The sequence below is a fragment of the Nelusetta ayraudi genome, unplaced genomic scaffold (genome assembly GCF_046127955.1).
Source record: "Nelusetta ayraudi isolate G7.1 ecotype Tasmania unplaced genomic scaffold, CSIRO-AGI_Nayr_v1 ptg000003l, whole genome shotgun sequence".
Classification (NCBI taxonomy): domain Eukaryota; kingdom Metazoa; phylum Chordata; class Actinopteri; order Tetraodontiformes; family Monacanthidae; genus Nelusetta; species Nelusetta ayraudi.
In genome coordinates this window covers 1762501-1785318 of record NW_027466053.1, presented here as the reverse complement: position 1 = coordinate 1785318, position 22818 = coordinate 1762501, and the positions used below count along the sequence as shown (strand labels likewise).

The window sequence follows — 22818 nt, the reverse complement described above, 5'->3', positions numbered from 1 at the left end:
ACATTGCCAAAGGGCCTCTCAGTCCACTACAGATTACAGGACATCCTATTCAAAGCTCACAAACTCAGGCAACTAAAACAAACACAGCCTGACAACTAGGTACTACTGCTGCTGCTACAGTGTGTGTGTGTGTGTGTGTGTGTGTGTGTGTGTGTGTGTGTGTGTGTGTGTGTGTCACACTGCGGTCTGAAACATGACAGTATGTTTCCATGTGTCTGCAAGTGAAACAAATGACATGAGTGTGTACTGTAAAAGAATAAAGACGGATATTTACAGCTTCCATAGTGTAAGAGGTGTGTGTGTGTGTGTGTGTGTGTGTTTGAGCGCGCGCGCACGTGCATACACAGACTCCTGCCAAGTATCAGGTTACAGGGACATAAACAGACGGCAGGAGTTCCTGTGCACACACACCATGTGTGATTTTTGTGTCGGAATGTCACAAAAAAACTCGGTCACTTCATCCGTTTGTGTTGTGGTACAGTACACGTTTGTATTCCTCAAAAGGTGCGTGTATGTGTGTGTGTGCATGTGCGTGCGTGTGACATGTGTTTCTACTTTGTGGCCTCCACTAGCAGCCAGACACTCACCTGTTGGATTCATCTCTGCGGTGGGGAGATGAAAAGGGCGACAAGACAACAAGTTTTCGCATGAATAAAAAGTCAAACAGCGACAGGAAGTAGGACAGGAAGGGCAAAAAGAGAGAAAGATTCAACTCTTCCCACTGGTTTCCAGTCGTACCAGCGGACCAGCAGCAGCAGCAGCAGCAGCAGCAGCAGTGGCTGGACTGGGAACAGTGGGAGAGGGAGGGGCCTATTCCTGGCTGCTGTCCATACTGACGGATGGACGCAACACGTAAAAAAGAAAACACTCAGCGCTTTGTTCGCTCTCTGACACACACACACACACACACACACACACACACACACACACACACACACACACACACACACACACACACACACACACACAGGGAAAGTACCGCTGGAACACTGTGGTGCTCTGCCGGCTCCAAAAATGAAGCAGAAATGGTGAATATGTGATAAAATCTGGATGTTGAGCGGCGGCGGCGGCGGCGGCGTCACTGAGGATGAACGTCAGTCAGACGGGAAGCAAAAGGAACGTTTTTACAAATAAATACGGCTCAGTTTGAACATGTGATGGATCATTTACGACCCGCTGGTAGGGAAACACACAAACTAGCAACTTTTTAAAAGGCAAAAATGGCAGCATTGTCAATCAATAGGTCCAAGAATTATCTTTAATGGGAAGCAACGGTAAGTTTTAATCCAATATAATTAGTTTCATTAGTTAAGAACAATGAAGGAATATTTCAATTTTATATTTGATTAGTCTTTATATATTTATCTATGTTTTTTTAATTTATTCTTTATTTGGAAGGAAACATTAAAATCACTATTTCTTTATTTACTATTACTCGCAATAATTACTATTACTAAGATCAAAGAGGTCAGAAAACTTAAAATAAAAGAAATACACTGATATAAGTATAATTATGTGAATAACCTCAGTTTTAATCAAAGGGTGAGGGTTTTGGAAGCCACATTGGAGGCAGCAGCCTTCAGGGCCGCGTTAATCCCCGAAGCTGATTGGCCGGGCAGGATTTCCTGTGATGGCCAATGAGAAGCAGATGTCAGCAGCAGCAGAAAGGTGCCGAGTCAGAAAGTTCAACTCAGTGACTCTGCTGGTAACTTCAGATCTTCAAACACTATATTTGCATCTTTAGTTTACTTTAAATGTTTACGACGATCTTATCGCGACTTGCATAGCGTATATCATATAAAGATGAAGTTATGGGTAACAATGCAAAAAGTTTCATAGTTATAATTCAATTCTTGTGGAAAATATATTTAATTTAGTAAGATTTTAGTAAAACAAAAATCCATAATTAAAGAGTTCAATATTTGTAACGCTTAGCTCTCTGACATGTCGGTGACATAGAAGTTTTAAAATCAAAGTTGGATTTTACCATTGTTTTTATTCTCATCACGATTGACGCTGCTGTCGGGTTACAATGTTTCATTTTCTCTCATCATGGAGGAAGACAGACGGCAGAAGAACCTCAGCAGGAACTACAAGCCTCGGTGCTGAGTGAAGCCTCCACTTAGAGAGCAAGGACACGTCTAATGGAGCAGGAAGGTATTCAGCACACACACACACACACACACACACACACATACACACACACACACACACACACACACACACACACACACACACCAGGGTGTGTTCCCTGTCTGAACTCTGTGCGCGTTAATATGCCCGTTCCTGTGATCTGGGTGTGTCTCCCTTTTGTGTGTGTGTGTGTGTGTGTGTGTGTGTGTGTGTGTGTGTGTGTGTGTGTCGGCGTCAGACTTGGTTGCCAAACACACAGTCACACAATCACGCAGGTCCACTAATGAAATTCTTTGCAGATTGTAACGAGCGGCCTGTGGCCTCCTTTTGAAGGGCTTAAAGAGTCGACAGCCTTCTTAAAGTGTCAGAGCCTCAGGAGGGCTTAACGCCCAGGTCTCGACCCGCCAGGCACTGGCGTGGCGGCCGGGTCATCGGCGCTGGGCGGGATGGACCAGGGATGGACCAGGGATGGAACAGGAGAACAAAGAAGAAGATAAAGTGGTGCATTCTTCCCATAGCGGCCGGCGTTTAGAGGAGGAGCGACAGGAGAGAGAGGGCTTTAGTGGAGGTGAGCCTGGCAGGAACACACACCATGTCACACACACACACACACACACACACACACACACACACACACACACACACACACACACACACGCACACACACACACGGCTCAGCAACTATGAGGCCTGATTGCTCGGTGGCGCCCCCAGTGGACAGAAGAATGACAATGGGAAGGGGGGAAGGAGCAGAGTAAAAGACGACGGACGACCAACGAAAACGGAAAAAACCTGCTGGACTTTTGTCACACATCCAACAGTGAAAGAGCCAATAGAGAGCTTTCAGAGAGGGGGAGGAGCCATGGAAAAGGTCACCAAGAAAGGTCACTGGACGAAGCTCAGCTTGTGTCCGTCACCTTTAGAGCAAGCCAATCAGATTTCTACTGGTGATGCTGCTGGTGGTAAAGCTGCTGTTTTGAGGAAATCAAACACAACATCATGATGACAGAAAGCATGGATTCACTTTGGAGCTCCACTGGGCCGTCTCCAGTCCAACATTATTTATCTTCAACTAGTTTTCACATCACAATAAAGCCTTTAAATAAACCAAACCCTAGAAAAACCTCCCAACATTTCCAGACATTTCATATGAAGTGTTCTGGAACCTTCCACCTACACATCCAGCCAAAGGAAACAGAAAAACAGCAGTATTTTCTGAACACATGTTGAGATGCTGAGACTCTATTTTAAAACACACAGTGACATTTAAACACAGAGCCGAACTGTTACTGTGGCTCGCTGGGGGAAGTAGAGTCTTCCAGGAATGATGCAGAAGACTGGAAATGGAATGGAAGGATTAGCCCTTGGGCAGGATCCAACAGGGAGGGATCAAACAGAATCAACCAGGGAGACATCAACCAGGATCCACCAGGCGGGACCAACCAGGATCAGCCAGGATCAATCAGTGAGGGATGAACCAGGATCCACCAGGAAGGGATCAATCAGGATCAACCAAGGAGAGATCAACCAGGATCCACCAGGCGGGACCAACCAGGATCAGCCAGGATCAATCAGTGAGGGATCCACCAGGATGGGATCAATCAGAATCAACCAAGGAGAGATCAACCAGGATGCACTAGGTAGGATCAACCAGGATCAGCCAGGATCAATCAGTGAGGCATCAACTAGGATCCACCACGGAGGGATGAGCCAGGGAGGGATCAACCATGGCAGGATCAACCAGGGCGAGGTCAACCAGGATCCACCAGGGCGGGATCAACCAGGATCCACCAGGGCAGGATCAACCAGGATCCACCAGGGCAGGATCAACCAGGATCCACCAAGGCGAGATCAACCAGAATCCACTAGGGAGGGATCAACCAGGGTGGGATAAACCAGGAACAACCAGGGAGGGATTAACTAGGATCCACTAGGGCGGGATCAACCAGGTTCCACCAGGGCAGGATCAACCAGGAGCAACCAGGGAGGGATCAACTAGGATCAACCAGGGCGAGATTAACCAGGATCCACCAGGGAGGGATCAACCAGGAGGGAGCTTGCATGACAGACAGCCAATCACGATCCTAGCCACTGCAGAAGCTCCGCCTCCGACTGACTGAGTCAGCGGGGTTGACGAGGTGACAGGGTGAAATAATCAGTGTAGATTTATCAGGAAGTCAGAGAGGAAACACATCTAAAAACAAGCATCACATCCTGTTCTTTCAAAATAAAAGTCAAGCCAAATCGTCGTTACACACCAAAGCCAAAGCAAATTGGGAAATTAACTGACGAAACGGTGTGTGTGTGTGTGTGTGTGTGTGTGTGTGTGTGTGTGTGTGTGTGTGTGTGTGTGTTCGTGAGAGCCGCTCACCTGTTGGCGAGCTATAGGACACTGTGATGTCACTGCCCAGGTCTGCTGGAGGAAAACGAGCGTTGAGGAACGCCGAGAAGGACACGACGGTGGAGGAGCCGACAGCTGCAGGGAGAGGAGAAGAAGAAGGAGGTGTTTAAATAAAGATGGAAACGACAAATCAAAATCCAACAACACAATCAGTCAACCGCCGTTCAACACACCAACACACCAAATCATGGCAGGACACACACTTTTAGACGGTTTTTAAAATTTTAGAGCCAAAGTTTTTCACTCGTTGCAGCGTTTTGGGGATGAACGCAGCCAAAGGACATACACGCACACACACTACACATACACAAACACACACACACACACTACACATACACGCACGCACACACAAAAATGAACTAGTCAGCATTTTCATGTTAAAAGGTGTGGACATGGCAGGAAAGAGAAAAATTACTAGACCCTTAACACACACACACACACACACACACACACACACACACACACACACTTCTGCAGAGCCACTGGACTCAAGATTAAATATACACACACACACACACACACACACACTCACACACACACACACAAACACACACACACCCTGAAGTGAAATTACACTGTATGCCACAGGGTGGAGTGGGGAGGGGTGGGATGGAGTGGGATTGGGGTGGGGGGTGATGAGTTGTAGCTTCCCTTTGAAAAAAAGAGTCTGAAATCCAAACAGACAGAAGGAGACGGAGAGCAGCGGAGGAGGAAACGCAGAACTGGAACAGAGACGGAGAGGAAAGGATAGATTACCGCTAATGGCTTCAGACACACACACACACACACACACACACACACACACACACACTCACACACACACACACACACAGGGGATTAATGGGCCATGATGTTCCTGAGCTCCACCATCACAGGTGACTTAACACCAAGTATGTGAGTGTGTCTGCTGTCTGCTGTCAGTCTGTGTGTGTGTGTGTGTGTGTGTGTGTGTGTGTGTGTGTGTGTGTGTATGCGCGTGTAGCAATGGACGACAGAGAAAGACAGACAGATTTATGAGCTTAAACGCATTAATTCACTGAAGAAAGAGTCACACACACACACACACACACACACACACACACACACACACACACACACACACACATCTGTCAGTGTATCTCTGAGAGGACTCGGACCCTCAGCAACAGTCTCGCTCCTCTCTTTTTTCCCAGCAGCCCTCTGTGCAAGAGGACGGGCTGGATGAGAGGAGATGAAAAGAAAGAGGAGAAAGAGAGAGGGAGGGAGAGCAAACAGAGACTTTCTCCTCACTCCATCAGACGTCCTGACAGCGTGACCTCCTCTCTCTCCTGCTCTCCTCTTCCCCTTCATCCCCGCCGCCACCTCCCAACTGGCCTTTCACGACTAAACACTATGATGAAGAGCTTCACACATTACACAACCTTCAATGTCGGCCATGTGAAAAACTTTAATACCGCATCTTCTGACCATAGCTGTGTTTCCACGACCCCTAGAACTGTCCAAAACCTTCAAATGACAATAGAAACTGGTGCTAAACTTGGAGAAACCTCTCAAATAAGGCTAAGAAGGTTCAGAAGGAACTAATTAGCTTCTCATTGTCTGTCTAAAGGTGGAGGACGAGATGAAGAGATGTGATGGAGATTGAGGGATGTGATGGAGATGCTGGTGAGGAGTGGTGGTGGAGGTCACTGAGGAGCAGCTGGAAGGAGGAGGAGGTGGACGTGTTGAGACTAGGCCAGCACTCCTCTCAGCGCAGCGAGGTGGACCGCGGTCCAGCTGGAGTTCTGCTGAAGAAGATCTGGAGAAGAAGATCTCACCGAGAAACCAGCCACCGTCCCAGTGAGAAAACCTCTCTTCCCTCCCCTCCCTCCTGCCTCCCTCCATCCACCCATCACGCCGTCTGTCAGCACAAGGCTTTTAACCTGCTGACCTCTGGGGGTCGTGCTGGTCAGACTAGTTGAAGTGCTCTAAGTGTTTCCCAGGACCATTAAGTCCAACAAACAAGGGCAGAGAAGACCTGCAGTGATCCTCAAACCGTGGCTCCATCCATCTCTGCCTCGCCTCCACTCGCCCTGTCATCACGTATTCACACACATCTGGACGGGGGAGGGTGGGCGGGTGGAGGCTCCCTCCAGGTAAAGAGTCCCCACCCACCCTCTCACCCCCGTCCTCAGGAGCATTAACCCAGTTTGGAGCCTCCTCCCCTCCTCACCTGCTTCTGAATCTCCTACACAGAGAAAAAGGCCCTGAAGGTTTTGCTTCTACTTCCTGTCTTTGGCCACCAACATCTAGATGATCTGATTGGTCTGCCTGGAACATGACGTGCAGAAGGTTCGTCCAATCACCTTCCAGACATTTAGTGAATGTTCCTCCAAGTTTTTTTTGTCTGCACTCCCAAAAAATCATCAGAGGATGAACAGCACGGTTGGTCTGAGAAACATTCCACACGGCGTCAGGTTCAGGTGTGTTCACCTCACACACACACACACACACACACACACACACACACACACACCTACACACACACACACACACACACACACACACACACACACACAGACACACACAGACACACAGACACACACACATCTCCTTGTGTGGCATCTCCACCCGTCTTGACCTCTGACCTCCTCCAAACAATGAGCACTCACTTTTAAAAAGCCTTTAAGATGTCAAGTGCTTCAACCTGAGGGCAGCGACGACACCAGAACACTTTCTAACACACAAAGAAGGAATTAGAGCAGAAGTTCTGTTTGACCCCATGACCTTCAGCAGCGCTGCTGCTGCTGCTGCTTCTGCGAGCGCTAGCAGGCGGCTGAAGGGTCACCTGACCGGCTAGCTACAAGTTCTCCCACCGCTGCATCAAAAAAGGCTTTTTCTAATATCTTTATTTATTAGGCCCTGTGGAATGACATTGCAACAGCTCTGGGCTTCCTGTTGGTGGGAGGAGCCATATCTGATCAGCAGCAATGGTAGGCAGAGTCTAGAGCAGGGGGGGAGAACCACCTAATACCACCTAAATCAACCCAGAGCCACCTAGAACCATCAGGGGCCGGAGCAGCAGCAGATTGATGGAGTTGCTTTAATGTCCATTGAAAATGAAGCAAAGCAAAGTTGCAACCAAATCAGTGTTTTTGAAGCCCCACGGTGTTTAACTCTTATAACCATCCAGAACCACCTAGGACCACCTAGGACCATCCAGAGCCACCAGGGTGTTTAGCTCTTAGAACCATCCAGAACCACCTAGAACCACCTAGGACCATCCAGAACCACCAGGGTGTTTAGCTCTTAGAACCATCTAGAACCACCTAGAACCACCGAGAACCTCCTAGGACCATCCAGAACCACCAGGGTGTTTAGCTCTTAGAACCATCCAGAACCACCTAGAACCATCCAGAACCACAAGGGTGTTTAGCTCTTAGAACCAACTAGAACCACCTAGAACCACCTCGAACCACCTAGAACCACCTAGGACCATCCAGAACCACCAGGGTGTTTAGCTCTTTATTGAAATGGCTCTGAAAACACTGGAAACATAGAGAAATACAGCAGTTTTATGACTGACTGACTTTTAATATTACGTCTTCAAGTTGGGCTGGCCAGATTAAAAAGCTGAACGGGCTGCTTATGGGCCCCCGGGCCGTAGTTTGCCCACGCCTTGTCTAGGGAGAAAACCGGCTCAAAAAAGCTTCAGACAGGAACTTTTAAAGATGAGCGTGCAAGATCTGGGGACTCTTAAGTCTCCAGCTGCAGCGGAAGAGGTCACAGGCAGGTGAGGAAGAGGAGAAGATGGAGAGGATGGTGAGGAGGGGAGGAGGGGAGGAGGAGGAGGTGAACAAAGGAGGCAGTGTGAGGTGAAGCCCGGACCCAGCCGCCATCTGAGGCGGATCAAAAGTGGAGTAACCGTATAAAAAGCAGAAAGACGGAGCACGCTGAAGACCTTCTGCTGTCCTATCACAGCTCGCAACGCAACATGCTCAGGTTCTGCCGTTTCGCAAGTTCATCCAAGAATCTGACAAAAAGGAATAAAATTCCACGTTCTGAAAAATTATGAAATAAAAACATAAAGTAAGCACCGCTGTCTGGATGTTTTGCAGCGTCGCCGCCCAGAACACACTGGACCAATGAAACGCTTCCTGGTACAAGAAGTTTTTGCTCTTTTGCCGCAGCAAGATTTATACCCATGTACGTAAAGTACTGACACACACACACACACACACACACACACACACACACACACACACACACACACACACACACACACACACACACTAGTCCAGGCATGGCTCCATCTGCAGCTCAGCCACTTCCTCTGCAATCCATAACGCAGGCTGCCATTTCCTGGACTGGATCACAGAGTAAATGGTGTGTGTGTGTATGTGTGTGTGTGTGTGTGTGTGTGTGTGTGTGTGTGTGTGTGTGTGGGTGTGTGGGTGTGTGTGTGTGTGTGTGTGTGTGTGTGTGTGTGTGTGAGCAGGATCTAGCTCCTGGGAGCCAAGTCGCAGCGCTGAGCAAAAAACTCTCTCAATCTATTAATTTCATTTCTCCTCATTTTCTCGCGGGGAAACAGTGAAACTGTTCTGCTGCCAGGCCAGTAGAGGCCACTGCAGGGCCAGTCAGCTAGACCAGTGTGTGTGATGGTGTGTGTGTGTGTGTGTGTGTGTGTGTGTGCAGTGTCACAGGACATTAAGAGCTAATTTGCAGTGAAATAACTTCTTGACTTTGGAGTTGGGTGACGCGTGTTTTTCTCTGGAGTCTACGGCGAGAACGTCGGGAGATCCAGAGGAGCTCTAGAGGAGATACTGGACACGTTCGGGAGACGTGAGGAGGAAAGACGACTGGAGGGAGAAAACAACATGTGTGCAGCGTCAGACACAGGCTGACATGTGAAACGCAAGCCATCAAAACAAAAGAGTGCGTGACTGTTATTGACGGAGGAGGAGGTTCCAGCACCGCAGGGGCATCCTGTTTGAATTAACGGCGGCGGAGGAGGAGGTGGTGGACACGGCGTGCACGGCAGAGTGCACAGCAGAGTGCACGGCAGAGTGCACGGCACAGTGCACGGCAGGGTGAGCGCGCTCTGCGGTCGCAGCCGCAGCGTAGGAGCAGCATGAATGATGGGAACACGGCAGAGCTTCTCTGATTCAGGCACCACAAGAAAATGGATGACGTTTCAGCGCCTGAGGAGGCTGCTTTCTTCTTCTTCTTCTTCTTCTTCTACTATTTCTCACATCTTGAAGTCATAAATCCACAGTCCGTCCTCACGATGCTTCTCGTGGGACTAAGGCGACTCCTCGCCAACAGAGGGCGACGTTGGTAACGCCCCCAGAATAGGTTGAGAGGGAGAGAAATATCTTCTGCTGCCTAGACTAGACTAGCCTAGCCTAGCTATCAGACTAGATTAGAGTAGCCTAGTCTAGCTAGCTGATTAGCCTAGGCTAGCTAGCTGATTAGCCTAGGCTAGCTAGCTGATTAGCCTAGTTTAGCTAGCAGATTAGACTAGCCTAGCCAGCAGACTAGACCAGACTAGCCTAGTCTAGCTCGCAGACTAGACTAGTTTAGCTAGCAGACTAGACCAGACTAGCCTAGCTAGCAGACTAGACTAGACTAGCCTAGCTGGTTGTTAACCGATGCCACGGTGACGAACCTGGACGGTGGTTTCACAAGCCAGCATCCAACGCAAATCTACAACATTCTGCAAGTCTGCAAGTTTTACACGTGTGCTTGAGCGGACACACAGCAGACTAACAGCGGACAAAGAGTGTGATCGGACTGAGGGACCAACAGAACAGCTGATTCTAGCGAGAAGCAGGCATCCTTATGTTTTGCCTGTAAAATCAGCTTAATATTAATATTTTGGTGAGAAATGAACGTTGATCATTTGGTCCTGAGTGAGTGTGAACAGCAGCGGCGGCGGTGAGAGAGAACACACTGACCCATGTTCTCCAGGACAAACTGGTCCTGAGTGACGGCCAGCGGCGGCTGAACGCTGACCATCAACTTGGGGGCCTGGATGACGGAGCTGGACTTGACCTTCACCTGGCGGACAAGAGGGAGGAGTTAGTGATGGAGGTGGAGGAGTGGTTGAGGGAGGATGCGGGGGGGGGGGGGGGGGAGTGGGGGAGGGAAAGCTCACCTGCACGGTGACCGACGGAACAGGAAGTCCGTCCATGTCTCGGATCAGAGCTTCCTGTGGACGGAGAGAGAGAAAACAACGTCTTCATTCATCGTTCTGTGAAGCGTCCCTGGGTGTCTTGAAAGGCGCCATATAAATACAAGTTCTTATTGTTATTATTAGAGAACAGGTTCGCACCGGATATACGCGTGCACGTGTCTGGTGCGCATGTGCTCACCGATTGGCCGTCCAGGGCAGACGACACGGTGGCTCTGACAGTCAGGTCCTCCTCCACCTCAGCCTGAGGCAGGATGTCTGCAACAGCGGCACCACAAGGACTCGTCTCTGTTACTGCACTTCAGGAGATGCTTTCAGCTATCTCAACCTTAAAGTTGAGTAAAGTACATTTGTACACAAATATCTGTTCTTCTTCCTACTCCTCACATTAGAAAAAAACATGCTGGTCACGTTTGTCTGTCAAGGTGTTTTAAAAGATTCTTTAAAAAATTCTGTTGGAAATAATCCACTTATTATTCGAAGAGTTGTTGCTTCAAGTGGAGCCAATGGAACTCTGCTGCTGAATGTAAACATGTTTAGTATGTTTTCAGTACAGAGAAAAATAATAATGTTGAAAATAACATTGGTAATTGTTACACTAATGAGGAGACCAAAGACGAAGAAGAAAACTTTGCAAAATGATCAACAAATGTGTTGAATTAGTACTTTCACGATGACAAGAGTATCTTTTTTTTTTACACAGGTATGTGTACTTGTACATAAATACAGATTGTAAACACTTTTGCCAACTCTGCTCATTTCCACAGTCTTGATGTTCTGAGTCCAGCTGAGCAGCTGTGACAACCAATCAGTGCCACTTCTGTTTCCTTACATTTTAAATTCTCCCTTTATTAGCCTTGTGTTTGCAGCCTGCTGGACTTTGCACATGTTAGAGGAGGGGAACAAAAAAGAAGTTGAAGCCAACACGTGTGTAAAATGTGCCCTCTGTGACATCACAAAGGGACAGCTTTGGTTTCCATCACCCGCGTCAAAACGTGGGGACCTTTTTAAAGAGCGAGCGAACACTTGTTGGAGATGTTTGGACCAACCCTGAGTCCTGCTGGCATCCCGGATGAACTTCTGCAGCTTCTTCATCTCAGCCTCCACCTGCTGGTAGTCGGCCTCCCTGGCGTCCACCTTGGGCGTAGAGAAGAACGAGGGGTCGGTGCCCATGTAGGAGCAGAGCAGGTGGCCGTCGGCACTCAGGCTGACCACCACTCCCTTCAGCTCCCTGTCGACAGCACAGCACAGCGCTCAGCATCATTCACTCATGTTTCCACTCATCGTTCTGAGTGAGGAACAAAACATCAAGAAGGAAAAGATTGGAGAGCAAACAAATGCTGAGTGATGCAAGGAGGGATTTTATCCCTGTGCATGCATGTGTGTGTGTGTGTGTGTGTGTCTAAGTGTGTGCTAACTGGTTAACTGGTTGCAGATGTGTTTCAGTTCTGGTCCAGCGGAGCCACCCTATACACACACACACACACACATACTGGTTCTCAGGTCAGAGTGTCTGGCTCCACACCTGCACAGGAGGGCGTGTGTGTGTGTGTGTGTGTGTGTGTGTGTGTGTGTGTGTGTGTGAGAAAGCATAAAACTTTCACTCGGACTACAGCAGACATGCTAATACTGTGTCTCTCTCACTCAGTGTCTAACTATGGTGGCTGACAGGGGCCAAACACAATATAACTGCCTAACAGCTGCAGACATGGAAACAATGCAAATCCACAAACACAACTCTAAACAAGGCACAAAAAGAGGATTGTGGTACGCGATGCAAAACACAACGGATGCAAAACCAAGAAAACACATGCAAACAAAAAAACGCTGCATAAACCAGTCACTGCAACGGAAATGCTCAAAACCTGCAGGGGGTGCTCTTAGTGGAACAGCTCAATGGAGAGACAAACGGGTGAAATATACTCAAATAAAAGTAATTTGCGTGCTAAGCCGTACCTCCCGCTGTGGTTTGAAACAGCGTCGGTCCTGTGTGTGTCTCTCCATTGAGCTGTTCCGCTAAGAGCGCCCCCTGCAGGTTTGGAGCATTTCCGTTGTAGTGGCTGGTTTATACACGTTTTTTTTTTTCTTTTGCATGTATTTTGTTGGTTTGCATCTGTTGTGTTTCGCATCGCTTCTCTGTTTGCAGTGCATTTGATGATTAACTTTGATGATTAAAGTTTTTATGTCTTCCAGCGTGTTTTTTTCCATTTGCGCCACGATCCTCCTTTTGATCCTTGTTTAGACTTGTGATTGCGTTTGGCAATTTGCGGTGTTTCCATACGTGCAGCTGTTTTTGCCAAATACGATGCATTAGGCAGTTGTATTGTGTTTGGCCCTTGTCGGCCACCGTATCTAACAACACACAAACACACACACGTACACACGGTGGCATTATTTGCTTGAGTGGCAGGAACTCAAAGAGCCGTGTGCAGGAGATGCGGCTGCAGTTACACTGGAAACAAAACATGTTTATATCTCTCACCAGGACCACAGCTTCCTGTGTGAGCCAGCAGCCAATCATAGGCCCATATGGGAACTATACAATACGCAAAGCTCTATATGACTGACACACACACACACACTTGTGAGACAAGCAGATGATTCCAAAGAAATCATCTGCTTGCAACATCAGAGCAGCTTCCGAACAGGATCACATGTGGATGTTTCTCTTCTCTTCTCTTCTCTTCTCTCCTCTCCTGTCCTCTTCTCTTCTCGGAGCTCCTTTCAAAGCTTATTTTCCCTCTTTGCTTTCACAGTTGGTCGGCAGCTCCTGATTTCCTTTGCACTTTGTTTTACACAGGCTCTAAATTTAGAAGCCAGCCTGATCATTTAATCTGGGAATTAAGTCATAAAACCCAGCACTGCTCCCAGAACACACAACTGCTGCTGCTGCTGCTGTGTGTGTGTGTGTGTGTGTGTGTGTGTGTGTGTGTGTGTGTGTGTGCGTCTCGTGCTAATGCAGCGTGCACTCTCACACTGCAAATTGACTGCGGAAGATGACTATCGACTATCGAACGCTTTAAAACAACACAACCTCCGACTGCATCAAACAGTGGCCCAGACACACAGTATCTAGTAAATCTAACACACACACACACACACACACACACACACACACACACACACACACACACACACACACACACACACAGCACAAGGCCACATCGTTTGTCAGCCATGTTTTGCCTTTTTAAGTCGTAATTGTGTGAAATTGCAGCTCGTTTCGAGCCGTTTAGAACAAATGACAGGCTGCGACTGGCCCCGCCCCCCTGCCCTGCTCCCATTGGACGGCCAGAACTGGCTGGATTTCACATGTTGATAAACAGCGGCGGCGGCGGCAGCGACACACAGCGATGGACGACACTCACTGGAAGGTGGCGAGGCGCACGGCCACGGGCACGGCGGGCAGCTGCGCCGCCCACTTCAGGGTGACGTCCTGGTAGACCAGCAGCATCCTGCTGTGATTGGCCAATAGCAGGTTGGTGGTGCCATCCGTCACTGCAGAGAGAGGTATAAGACAATAGCATCCATTAGAGAGGGAGCGAGAGATAGAGAGACAGAGACAGAGAGAGACAGAGAGAGAGAGAGACAGAGAGACAGAGAGAGAGAGAGAGAGAGAGAGAGAGAAATGGTCTTGGCAGAACTTTACAGAATCAGAATTCCACAGAAATCTGGATCATCAACCAGCTGCAAGAGTCCAGAATCAACTAGCGTCCTCTAGCTTAGCCGCATTAGCCACATTAGCCACATCATCCACATTTACTGGGACTGTTAAAGCCTGACTGACTCTGCTTCAAAATATTTGCCTTTTACTAAATTTTATTTTCAATTCACTCAGAACAATCAGATTTTGGCAAACTAGATTGTGGTGGAGCAGCAAGAAGGTTGTGGGTTCGATTCCCAGGGTGTGGTGTCAACTTCTTCCACCTCTACCAAAATGAATGCAGAGAAATACATCATTGTGTGGGTTTAAAGAGGAACCGATCCCACAGGGTTGGTCAACCTCTCTGGTGAATCTTTCTGTGAGGGCTTTGCCTGTTCTCCCTGTGTCTGCAAGGGTTCTCCAGCTCTTCCCACCGTGCACATGGCTATCGGGAACTTTCAGTCAGATGCAGGTACGAGCGCGCGTGCAAGCAGGTTGTTTGTCTCTCTACGTGAAACTGGCATAAAGTGGCGACTTGTCCAGAAGACGGCCTGAAGGGGCTGCAGCGAACCCCCTACACCAGCCCCAACCCCCCACCACCCTCCACGTGCAAGGAGAAGCAGCTATAGAAAAAATGAGTGAATGAAGGAATAATCAAATTTTCCAGTTTTAAATTTAGCAGTGCAGTGAGAAATCCCCCTTTAGAAACGTGTTCATGGTCAAAAAACCACCAGAACATGTCAGACTGGCCCAAAGGAGGCAGGAGGAAATATTTTAGGAAGAAAAAATACATCTCGGACATATCATTATTTACAATTGCCACTTTATAAAGCAGGCTGTGACAGTTATGAGTCAAAGCTGCTGCTGTTATTGTTACTGTTACTGCTGCTGCAGCTTCTGCTGCTGCCGCTGCTGTTTTCCGGCCACAGGAGCTCCACTGGGTTCCGTGGCGGCTCGGATTCACTGTTTTTCTTGCTGATTTCACCTTCGGCATTAATGCGGCTGCAGAGCCGCAGAGCCGCGGAGCAGATTCCAGCGGTGGAGGTTGTGGAGGTTGGTGGTAGAGGAGGAGGTTGTAGAGGGCAGCTGGCACTTGTCCTGCCAGGTAGGGGGGGAGAGGGGGGGCAAACCATCCACATTGCACATCTGGTTTTGCGTGTGGAATTCTGCCGTTTGGTTCTTTGGCTGAGAGCCACAGCCAGATTTAGATCTAGGGGTGTGTGTGTGTGTGTGTGAGTGTGAGAACACACACTTTTCCCCGCTGACTGGCAGCCGCGTACGCTGATTAAGAAAAATGCTGCTGGGACGGATTGTTTAGTGACGTGTGGCTGTGGAGTCGCCACCGGAGGAGATGTGAGGTGATGGCCACACGCAACACAAACACACACGGAGCTGCAGCCCAGCGGCAGGGTGGCACACTGTCACAATGACAGGGAGCCTGAGTGTGTGTGTGTGTGTGTGTGTGTGTGTGTGTGTGCGTGTTGGTGCCACCACATCAAAAGCAAACGCACACCTTGCCGCCTGCTGCCTCTGTGTCCTAATGACAGTGATCAGGGTCCAGTGCCAAGCAGTCGTCTCTCTACTCCTCCACTCTCCACCTCCTCCACCTCTCATCATCTCCTCCTCCGCTGACACGCCCAGACCTCTGGAAGCACTTGCACACATCAGCCAGGGGCTTTTGTGTGTTTTTGTTTTGTTCTGTTGTATTTTGTGCAGCCTCCCTCCTACGTGCCGTCCAATAAAGCCCCCTTAAGCGGCAGCTAAAAATAACGCAGTTAAATGAGAGAGTCGCACTAACAGCGGGGACGGAAAGCCGGCAACCACCCAGCTAGTGGTCTGAAGAGGTATTACAACCTCCTCTGCGCTGGGGCTCTAAGTGGAGAAGGCTCAGGGGACGGTGGTGTCGTCCACGGAAGCGCTGCTAATGTTTGAAAAGTGGGTTAATTCTGTCAGTTATCCAGACTGCTGCTCTCTTTTCATCATTAACAACCGGTGGTGTAGTCTACGTGATAAGCAGGTATATGCCGTATAGCCACTAGAAAAGGTTCAGAATTACCGTACTACCAATGAAGAATGTGTAAATATACGAATCAGTATTTTCTTTTTGGACACAACGTTCACTTTCCTATTTAAAAATGTGATTAAAAGGATGTCTTATGTTCTGAGGGGCCGTTTACACGAAGATGGATTTTTTTTTTTTAAATGGTTCTGGACACAAAACCTGCTGTCCTGTTTTCTTCTTAGGCCCTTTTTTTGCAAATGTTCTGTCTCTACAGGAGGCTGTTCTTCCTGTTTTGAACGCTGCTGTGAGTTTCCCCCCAGAGATCAATTTAAAACACGCCTGTGCACTAGAGATCCCAGAGAGAGATAACAGTGGAGCAGCTCCGTTTATCTAATCATGCATCCATCACTTCTCCTCTCTGGGCCTCTTCTCTCTCCTACACTTCCAGAAAAAAAATCTGTACATTATTCAAAGATGGAATCAGAAAGAAACTTTTTTTTCTGTACGCTTTAAATCAGTAATGTGGCGTGGATAAACGTGGACAGCAGTAGAACAATGACTGGACTGTAGGTGGCGCCGTTTGGGAGGTCTGGATTTATTTTGTGGTGATAAGAATCAAGCAGCAAAAATAAAAGGTTGACGCCACTTTACTGCTTTCCATCCATGTTGAAAGAGAAATAAAACGCTTCAAGGGTGAGAAAGTGAGCGGAAAGAAGGAGAAAGAAGCTGAACTGAGTGGAAAAAATATAGAGAGCCTCAGAGAGTTCACACGGGCGGTCAGAAGAGGGCAGCGCAGGCATCTGTCAGGCACTGAAGTTGAAATAAAGTTGGCAGAGCAGCAGCGGCTGTGATGAAACCTGGAAACGGTTGGAGGACGACTGTTGACACGGCGGAGGGATCATCCAATCATCTGCTGCTCTGCATCACAGCAGCAGGGACCTGTCTCCCTCACTGACTCCTTACTAAACAACTCACTGACTCCCCACTAAACAACTCACTGACTCCCTACTGTCTCCCTCACTGACTCCCTACTAAACCACTCACTGACTCCCTACTAAACCACTCACTGACTCCCTCACTGACTCCCTACTAAACCACTCACTGACTCCCTCACTGACTCCCTACTAAACCACTCACTGACTCCCTACTAAACAACTCACTGACTCCCTCACTGACTCCCTACTAAACAACTCACAGACTCCCTACTGACTCCCTCACTGACTCCCTACTGACTCCCTCACTGACTCCCTACTAAACAACTCACTGACTCCCTACTGACTCCCTCACTGACTCCCTACTAAACAACTCACTGACTCCCTACTTAACAACTCACTGACTCCCTACTGACTCCCTCACTGACTCCCTACTGACTCCCTACTAAACAACTCACTGACTCCCTACTAACTCCCTATTGACCCCCTACTGACTCCCTACTGTCTCCCTCACTGACTCCCTACTAAACAACTCACTGACTCCCTACTGTCTCCCTCACTGACTCCCTCACTGACTCCCTACTGTCTCCCTCACTGACTCCCTACTAAACAACTCACTGACTCCCTACTGTCTCCCTCACTGACTCCCTACTAAACAACTCACTGACTCCCTACTGATTCCCTCACTGACTCCCTACTGACTCCCTCACTGACTCAACTGAACGAATGATCCAAGGGTTGAAAAGTAAAAGCTATGAAGTCTGTTTTAAAATAGTTTCCTGGTCATGTGATGTATAATAAGAACTAGATACTGGACTGCCGATTTGGCAGGGTGGTGAGTTGTTTCATGTGGCCACTTGAGGTACTGCTACTAAAAATCTCATCAGGCCTAAAAAGCGAGAAAATCCCCAGATGTCCTGCATCTCGGCTCAATCTGGTTGGCTGATGTGTCCTGATGCATCATGTGACTTAGAGAGGCCTGATGGGAAGTCACCCAAAAGCCAAGAACTCAACTCAACTCCATTGAAGAGACTGGGCCACCACGTTGGACCCTGGGGGCCGTTTCCTGCTTCTTCCTCTGACTTCCTGTAGCTCTGTCAGATCCATTGGTCAGGGAGTGGAGGATGTGTGGTGATGTGTACCTGAGGCGTAGGGCAGGAAGCAGCTGGGGTTGAACTCCAGCTTCTTCATGAAGCGCAGCTGGCCGTTGTCTCTCAGGCTGTAGAGGTTCCTCTCCCCCAGGACCAGGATGGAGGAGGAGCTGTGGGAGAAGGAGGCCACCGACAGTTCCAGGGCCGCCTCCCCCAGGACCAGGGACCAGTCGGGCTGTGGTGGGAGCACGCACGCACACGCACACGCACACGCACACGCGCACACACACACACACACACACACACACACACACACACACACACACACACACACACACACACACACACACACACACACACTCCTGTCATCATCAGAGAATAAGGAGCTGAACTGCTCTGGGTTTCCATCCTGGAAGAGTGTTGAGGTTCTTCACATCAATGTCTCACTTGACGCAAATGAACAAAGTGCAACATCACTTCCTCACTTCTCTTGCGATGCGATACGCTTCAGTTGTGTACTTATCTCTAGAACCCTGTGGACTCACCGCCAGCCGCTTCCCTCCAGTCTTGATTGGCTGATCGGGATCCTGCCGAGTCTCGGCCTCCGTGGCCACGGCCAGAGTCTCGTACCTGCAGCATGAAGGGAGGGAGCAGGTGAGGTGGGCGGAGTCACGGTGAGTTCACACAGCCGTGGCTGGTGGAGGTTTGGTTCTGGTGCTGGAGACATCGGACTGAACTGCTGTGGGCTGCAGCCACAACACCCTCAACGCTTCATTCTTGTATCTCTCACCCTCACCCCCCTCACCTGACCTCAGCCAATGACCGCAGCCAATGACAGTGTGTTGCCTTCACTGGGCAACGTTCACCAGCACCATATAAACCCAGCAACAACAAATAAACATGGAACAGAACATAACCAAGAGAACACAGTCACACTGACCATTACACAACGCTTTCTGGGCTGTATGGGGTTTTGGCTGCAGTACTTCCAGTGGTCATTAGGGGGGAAGAAATCACTGTGCTGCCATATCGTGAGTCTGGTGTCCAGTTCGTAGCTAGCTAGCAACTCCACTGCAATGATTGGCTGCTGTACTGTATTGTGATTGGCTGAGGCTGAATGGCGTTAAGAACCCGGAGTTGCTCCGTCAACACGCCGCTCCTCTATCAGCTTGAATCAGTCGGCCGCTGGCCAGCGGTGGCGCCACCCTGTGGTCACTGGCCAGTTGGTTTTGGCGCCACCAGCTGGGAGAGAGTTTCCAGGAAGTGGCTGGCAGACGGAGTGAGGAGCTGTTGGCTGCGGCCGCCTCCGCCTGCTGCTACACCTGGAGGCCAGCGAGGAGGAGGAGGGTGAGGAGCCCCGAGAGCCACTGCTGTTTCCTCACTCGCCTCACCCACCTTCTCCACAGCTGGATCCAGTGGCGGCGGCGGCGACCTGCTGTTCATCACGGCTGTCAGCTGGGAACAGCTCGCCATCCAACACGGCTGTCACATGACCGAGGCAGAAGGCCAGAGATCAGTTCTCTGTCTAAATATTGAACTTCCAGGGAGGAAACTCATGCTAATGAAAAATCACATCGTCAAAGATGGATGGGTCATTTTTCAGCTCCACGGGAGCCAACGTGGGGCCGGCGGCTGATTGGTTGGCGCTTGGTGTCAGCACTGTTCACTCTAAGGACCAATCACGAGTGTCCATCCATCAAAGTCCATCCTCCACTTTTCACAAGGTGCGAGTTAAAACCAAGAGTTTAATGCAGGAAGAAAAAGAAAATCTCCCTTCTATGACGTCACAAAGGGCTCTCCTAGGTTAGTGACAAGGTGTTGGCTCCTCCCTCTCAGTTTTTGTCAAACACAGGAGGCTGCAGAATGTGGCAGGAAAAGTCCCCATTTACACGAAGACGGGTTTCTCTGAAAACACACAAATATTTATCTGGTTCCACCTTGCGAATAGTTTTGTGTAAACGCCGAAACTGATCTTTTTTCGGAAACGCTGATGTCACAACGCTAAACAATGCTTTAAACACGTCACGCTTGTTCTTCTTCTTCTTCCGCATTCAGGGAGTAAACTTGCGGCGCCACACCAGGCCTGGGATAGGTACTACATCGTCATTTACAGGGATTTTTTTTTTGAATACAGCTTCGCTTTTTTTTTTAAGAGCGTTTTCGAAAATGTACGGTTTCAAAAAAAATCTGTCTCTGTGTAAACAGAGTCTGAGCCATTTTAAGATATGAAGCTGAGAGCCAGTGAATCGGATCAGAACCGGAGCACAGGATTCAATTCAGGCCTAAAACTCACAATGACACCATCTTGAATTCTGCTCCATCCTCCACTCAAGTGACCTCATATTGACTCTGCATGAGGATGCATACATTAGTTACCACCACAGTCTGTATGCGTGTGTGTATGTGTGTGTGTGTGTCAGGTTCCCTGTGGTAACAGCTGGATGTCAGTATGAAAACAGAGGTCAGAAATGAGACAAAGCACAGAGTGTCTGAGAGGAGGAGGAGGAGAAATGTACTAGGAGGGAGGAGCAGCGACACACACACACACACACACACACACACACACACACACACACACACACACACACACACACACACACACACACACACACGCACACACAGGCAGGCAGGCAGGCAGGGAGTGACATATAGTTTAATTTGCCATTGAAAAGTGTTTGTGGTCACTGTGGTGTGTTCCGTCTCTCACACACACGTGGAGGAAGTTTCTGCAAGGTCTGACACTGTGTGAGTGCGTGTGTGTGTGTGTGTGTGTGTGTGTGTGTGTGTGTGTGTGTATGTGTGTGTGTGTTCGTATGGACACTATGGATGAGAAAACAACGTTCTTATTTTTCTTTTTGTAATTGGATTATTCATCATTTTTTAGGTGATTAATTTTGAAATAATTGAAAGCATCAACTTTCTATTACAATAATATTGATCAGTAAATACATACAAAACGAGGCACTGATTGTGGATTTATTTTTGGATAATACTTTCTCTCATTGTCTCGTTTAGAAATAAAATGTATTGTTGTTTATTCCTGCTCTGACGGCAGTTTAATAAAAATACATAAACACATGTTCAGAAAAATGAATGGAAATCCAATTCATCTGCTGATATTATAACCTTGCACAGCAGCATTTTCCGAACCTCCATCAGTTACCTTGCTGCCTGCATAATGGTTCAGAAATGATGTACGACAAGAAAACTGGTGGTGACTCACAGGAGAGACAGAGACAGAGACAGAGAGAGAGACAGACAGAGAGAGAGAGGGAGAGAGAGAGAGAGAGAGAGACAGAGACAGAGAGAGAGACAGAGAGAGAGAGAGGGAGAGGGAGAGAGAGAGGGAGAGAGACAGAGAGACACAGAGAGAGACAGAGAGGGAGAGGGAGAGAGATGGAGGATCAAACAAAGACGTGTTTGTCCAAACAGCTGCGATTGAAACAACAAACTTTTGGTGTGTGTGAGAGTGAGAGTGTGTGTGTGTGTGTGTGTGTGTGTGTGTGTGTGTGTGTGTGTGTGTGTGTTTCTGTGGAGAAGGATGAGGTCAGTGCTTGTCCAGTTGAGAATCTCTTGATACGAGAGGGGAGGGGTTTGGGGATGGGCGGGGCCACAAACAGCTGGTGGAGAAATCTACAACAGACGCACATAACGGCGCCCACACACACACACACACACACACACACACACACACACACACACACACACACACACACACACACACACACACCCTAGCAGGTTGTTGTGTTGGTGTGTGTGACCTGAGGCGGTGAGGTGAGATGTTTCAAGGTGGACTTCAGTCACTGAAGAAGTGAGAAATGAGCCCACAGTGGTTCCTCCCATGCATCCTTCAAACCAAATCAAGGCAGCAGCAGCAGCAGCAGCAGCAGCACCACCACCACCAACCTGTAGCTCTCCAGCTGGTGGGCTGAGGAGACGGTGAGGAAGCTGTCGCTGCGAGGGTTGTAGAGCAGCGGACCAGGAAGCAGGAAGCCCGGCAGGAAGCGACCAAAGGAGAAGCTGTCCTGCTCAAAGAACATCAGCATCCCATCCATGGACTGGATACACACAGAGTGGTGACCTGGAGGAGGAGGGAAGAGAAGCAGAGAGGAGAGGTGAATAAAGACAATGAGCAGCAGTCTGCTCAGGGGGGCGCTGAGGCTGTCACAGTGCACACCTGCTGCACCTGAACTGAAGCCCCGCCCGCCCAGTGGAGGGGATTGAGGGAGGAGGGGTCCAGCCGTAAGAGGGGAAACACAGCTGATGTGTGGCACTCAACAGCGCCTCCTGCAGGCAGCGAGCCACCCTGCACCATCACCCTGCTGCTGGCAGGACTGTTCACCCCTCAGCCCAGTCTGATATCTCCATTAACACCCACACACACACCTGGCTCTGGAGGTATGAATGCATGTGTGTGTGTGTGTGTGTGTGTGCGGGCGTGTGTGTGTGTGTGTGTGTGTGTGTG

At 49.0% G+C, this 22818-nt stretch overlaps 1 protein-coding gene across 3 annotated transcripts in view; it reads right to left on the bottom strand.

Annotated features, from left to right (window-relative positions):
* The window catches only part of bbs9 (Bardet-Biedl syndrome 9), a 91522-nt gene that overhangs the window by 57527 nt on the left and 11177 nt on the right, over positions 1–22818 (bottom strand). For 2 of the 3 annotated variants that reach the window (XR_012926884.1, XM_076028470.1), the window contains exons 6-15: positions 22260–22434; positions 18899–18983; positions 18405–18588; positions 14054–14183; positions 11735–11916; positions 10867–10943; positions 10650–10703; positions 10450–10552; positions 4505–4609; positions 588–602 (exon numbers count right to left, since the gene is read on the bottom strand). Coding sequence is in view for 2 of the 3 variants with exons in the window: in XM_076028470.1 (XP_075884585.1) it covers positions 588–602; positions 4505–4609; positions 10450–10552; positions 10650–10703; positions 10867–10943; positions 11735–11916; positions 14054–14183; positions 18405–18588; positions 18899–18983; positions 22260–22434 (1110 nt within the window). In the remaining variant the exon portion in view is untranslated. The remainder of the gene's footprint in view (positions 1–587; positions 603–4504; positions 4610–10449; positions 10553–10649; positions 10704–10866; positions 10944–11734; positions 11917–14053; positions 14184–18404; positions 18589–18898; positions 18984–22259; positions 22435–22818) is intronic. The other variant, XM_076028474.1, reaches the window with a different exon arrangement.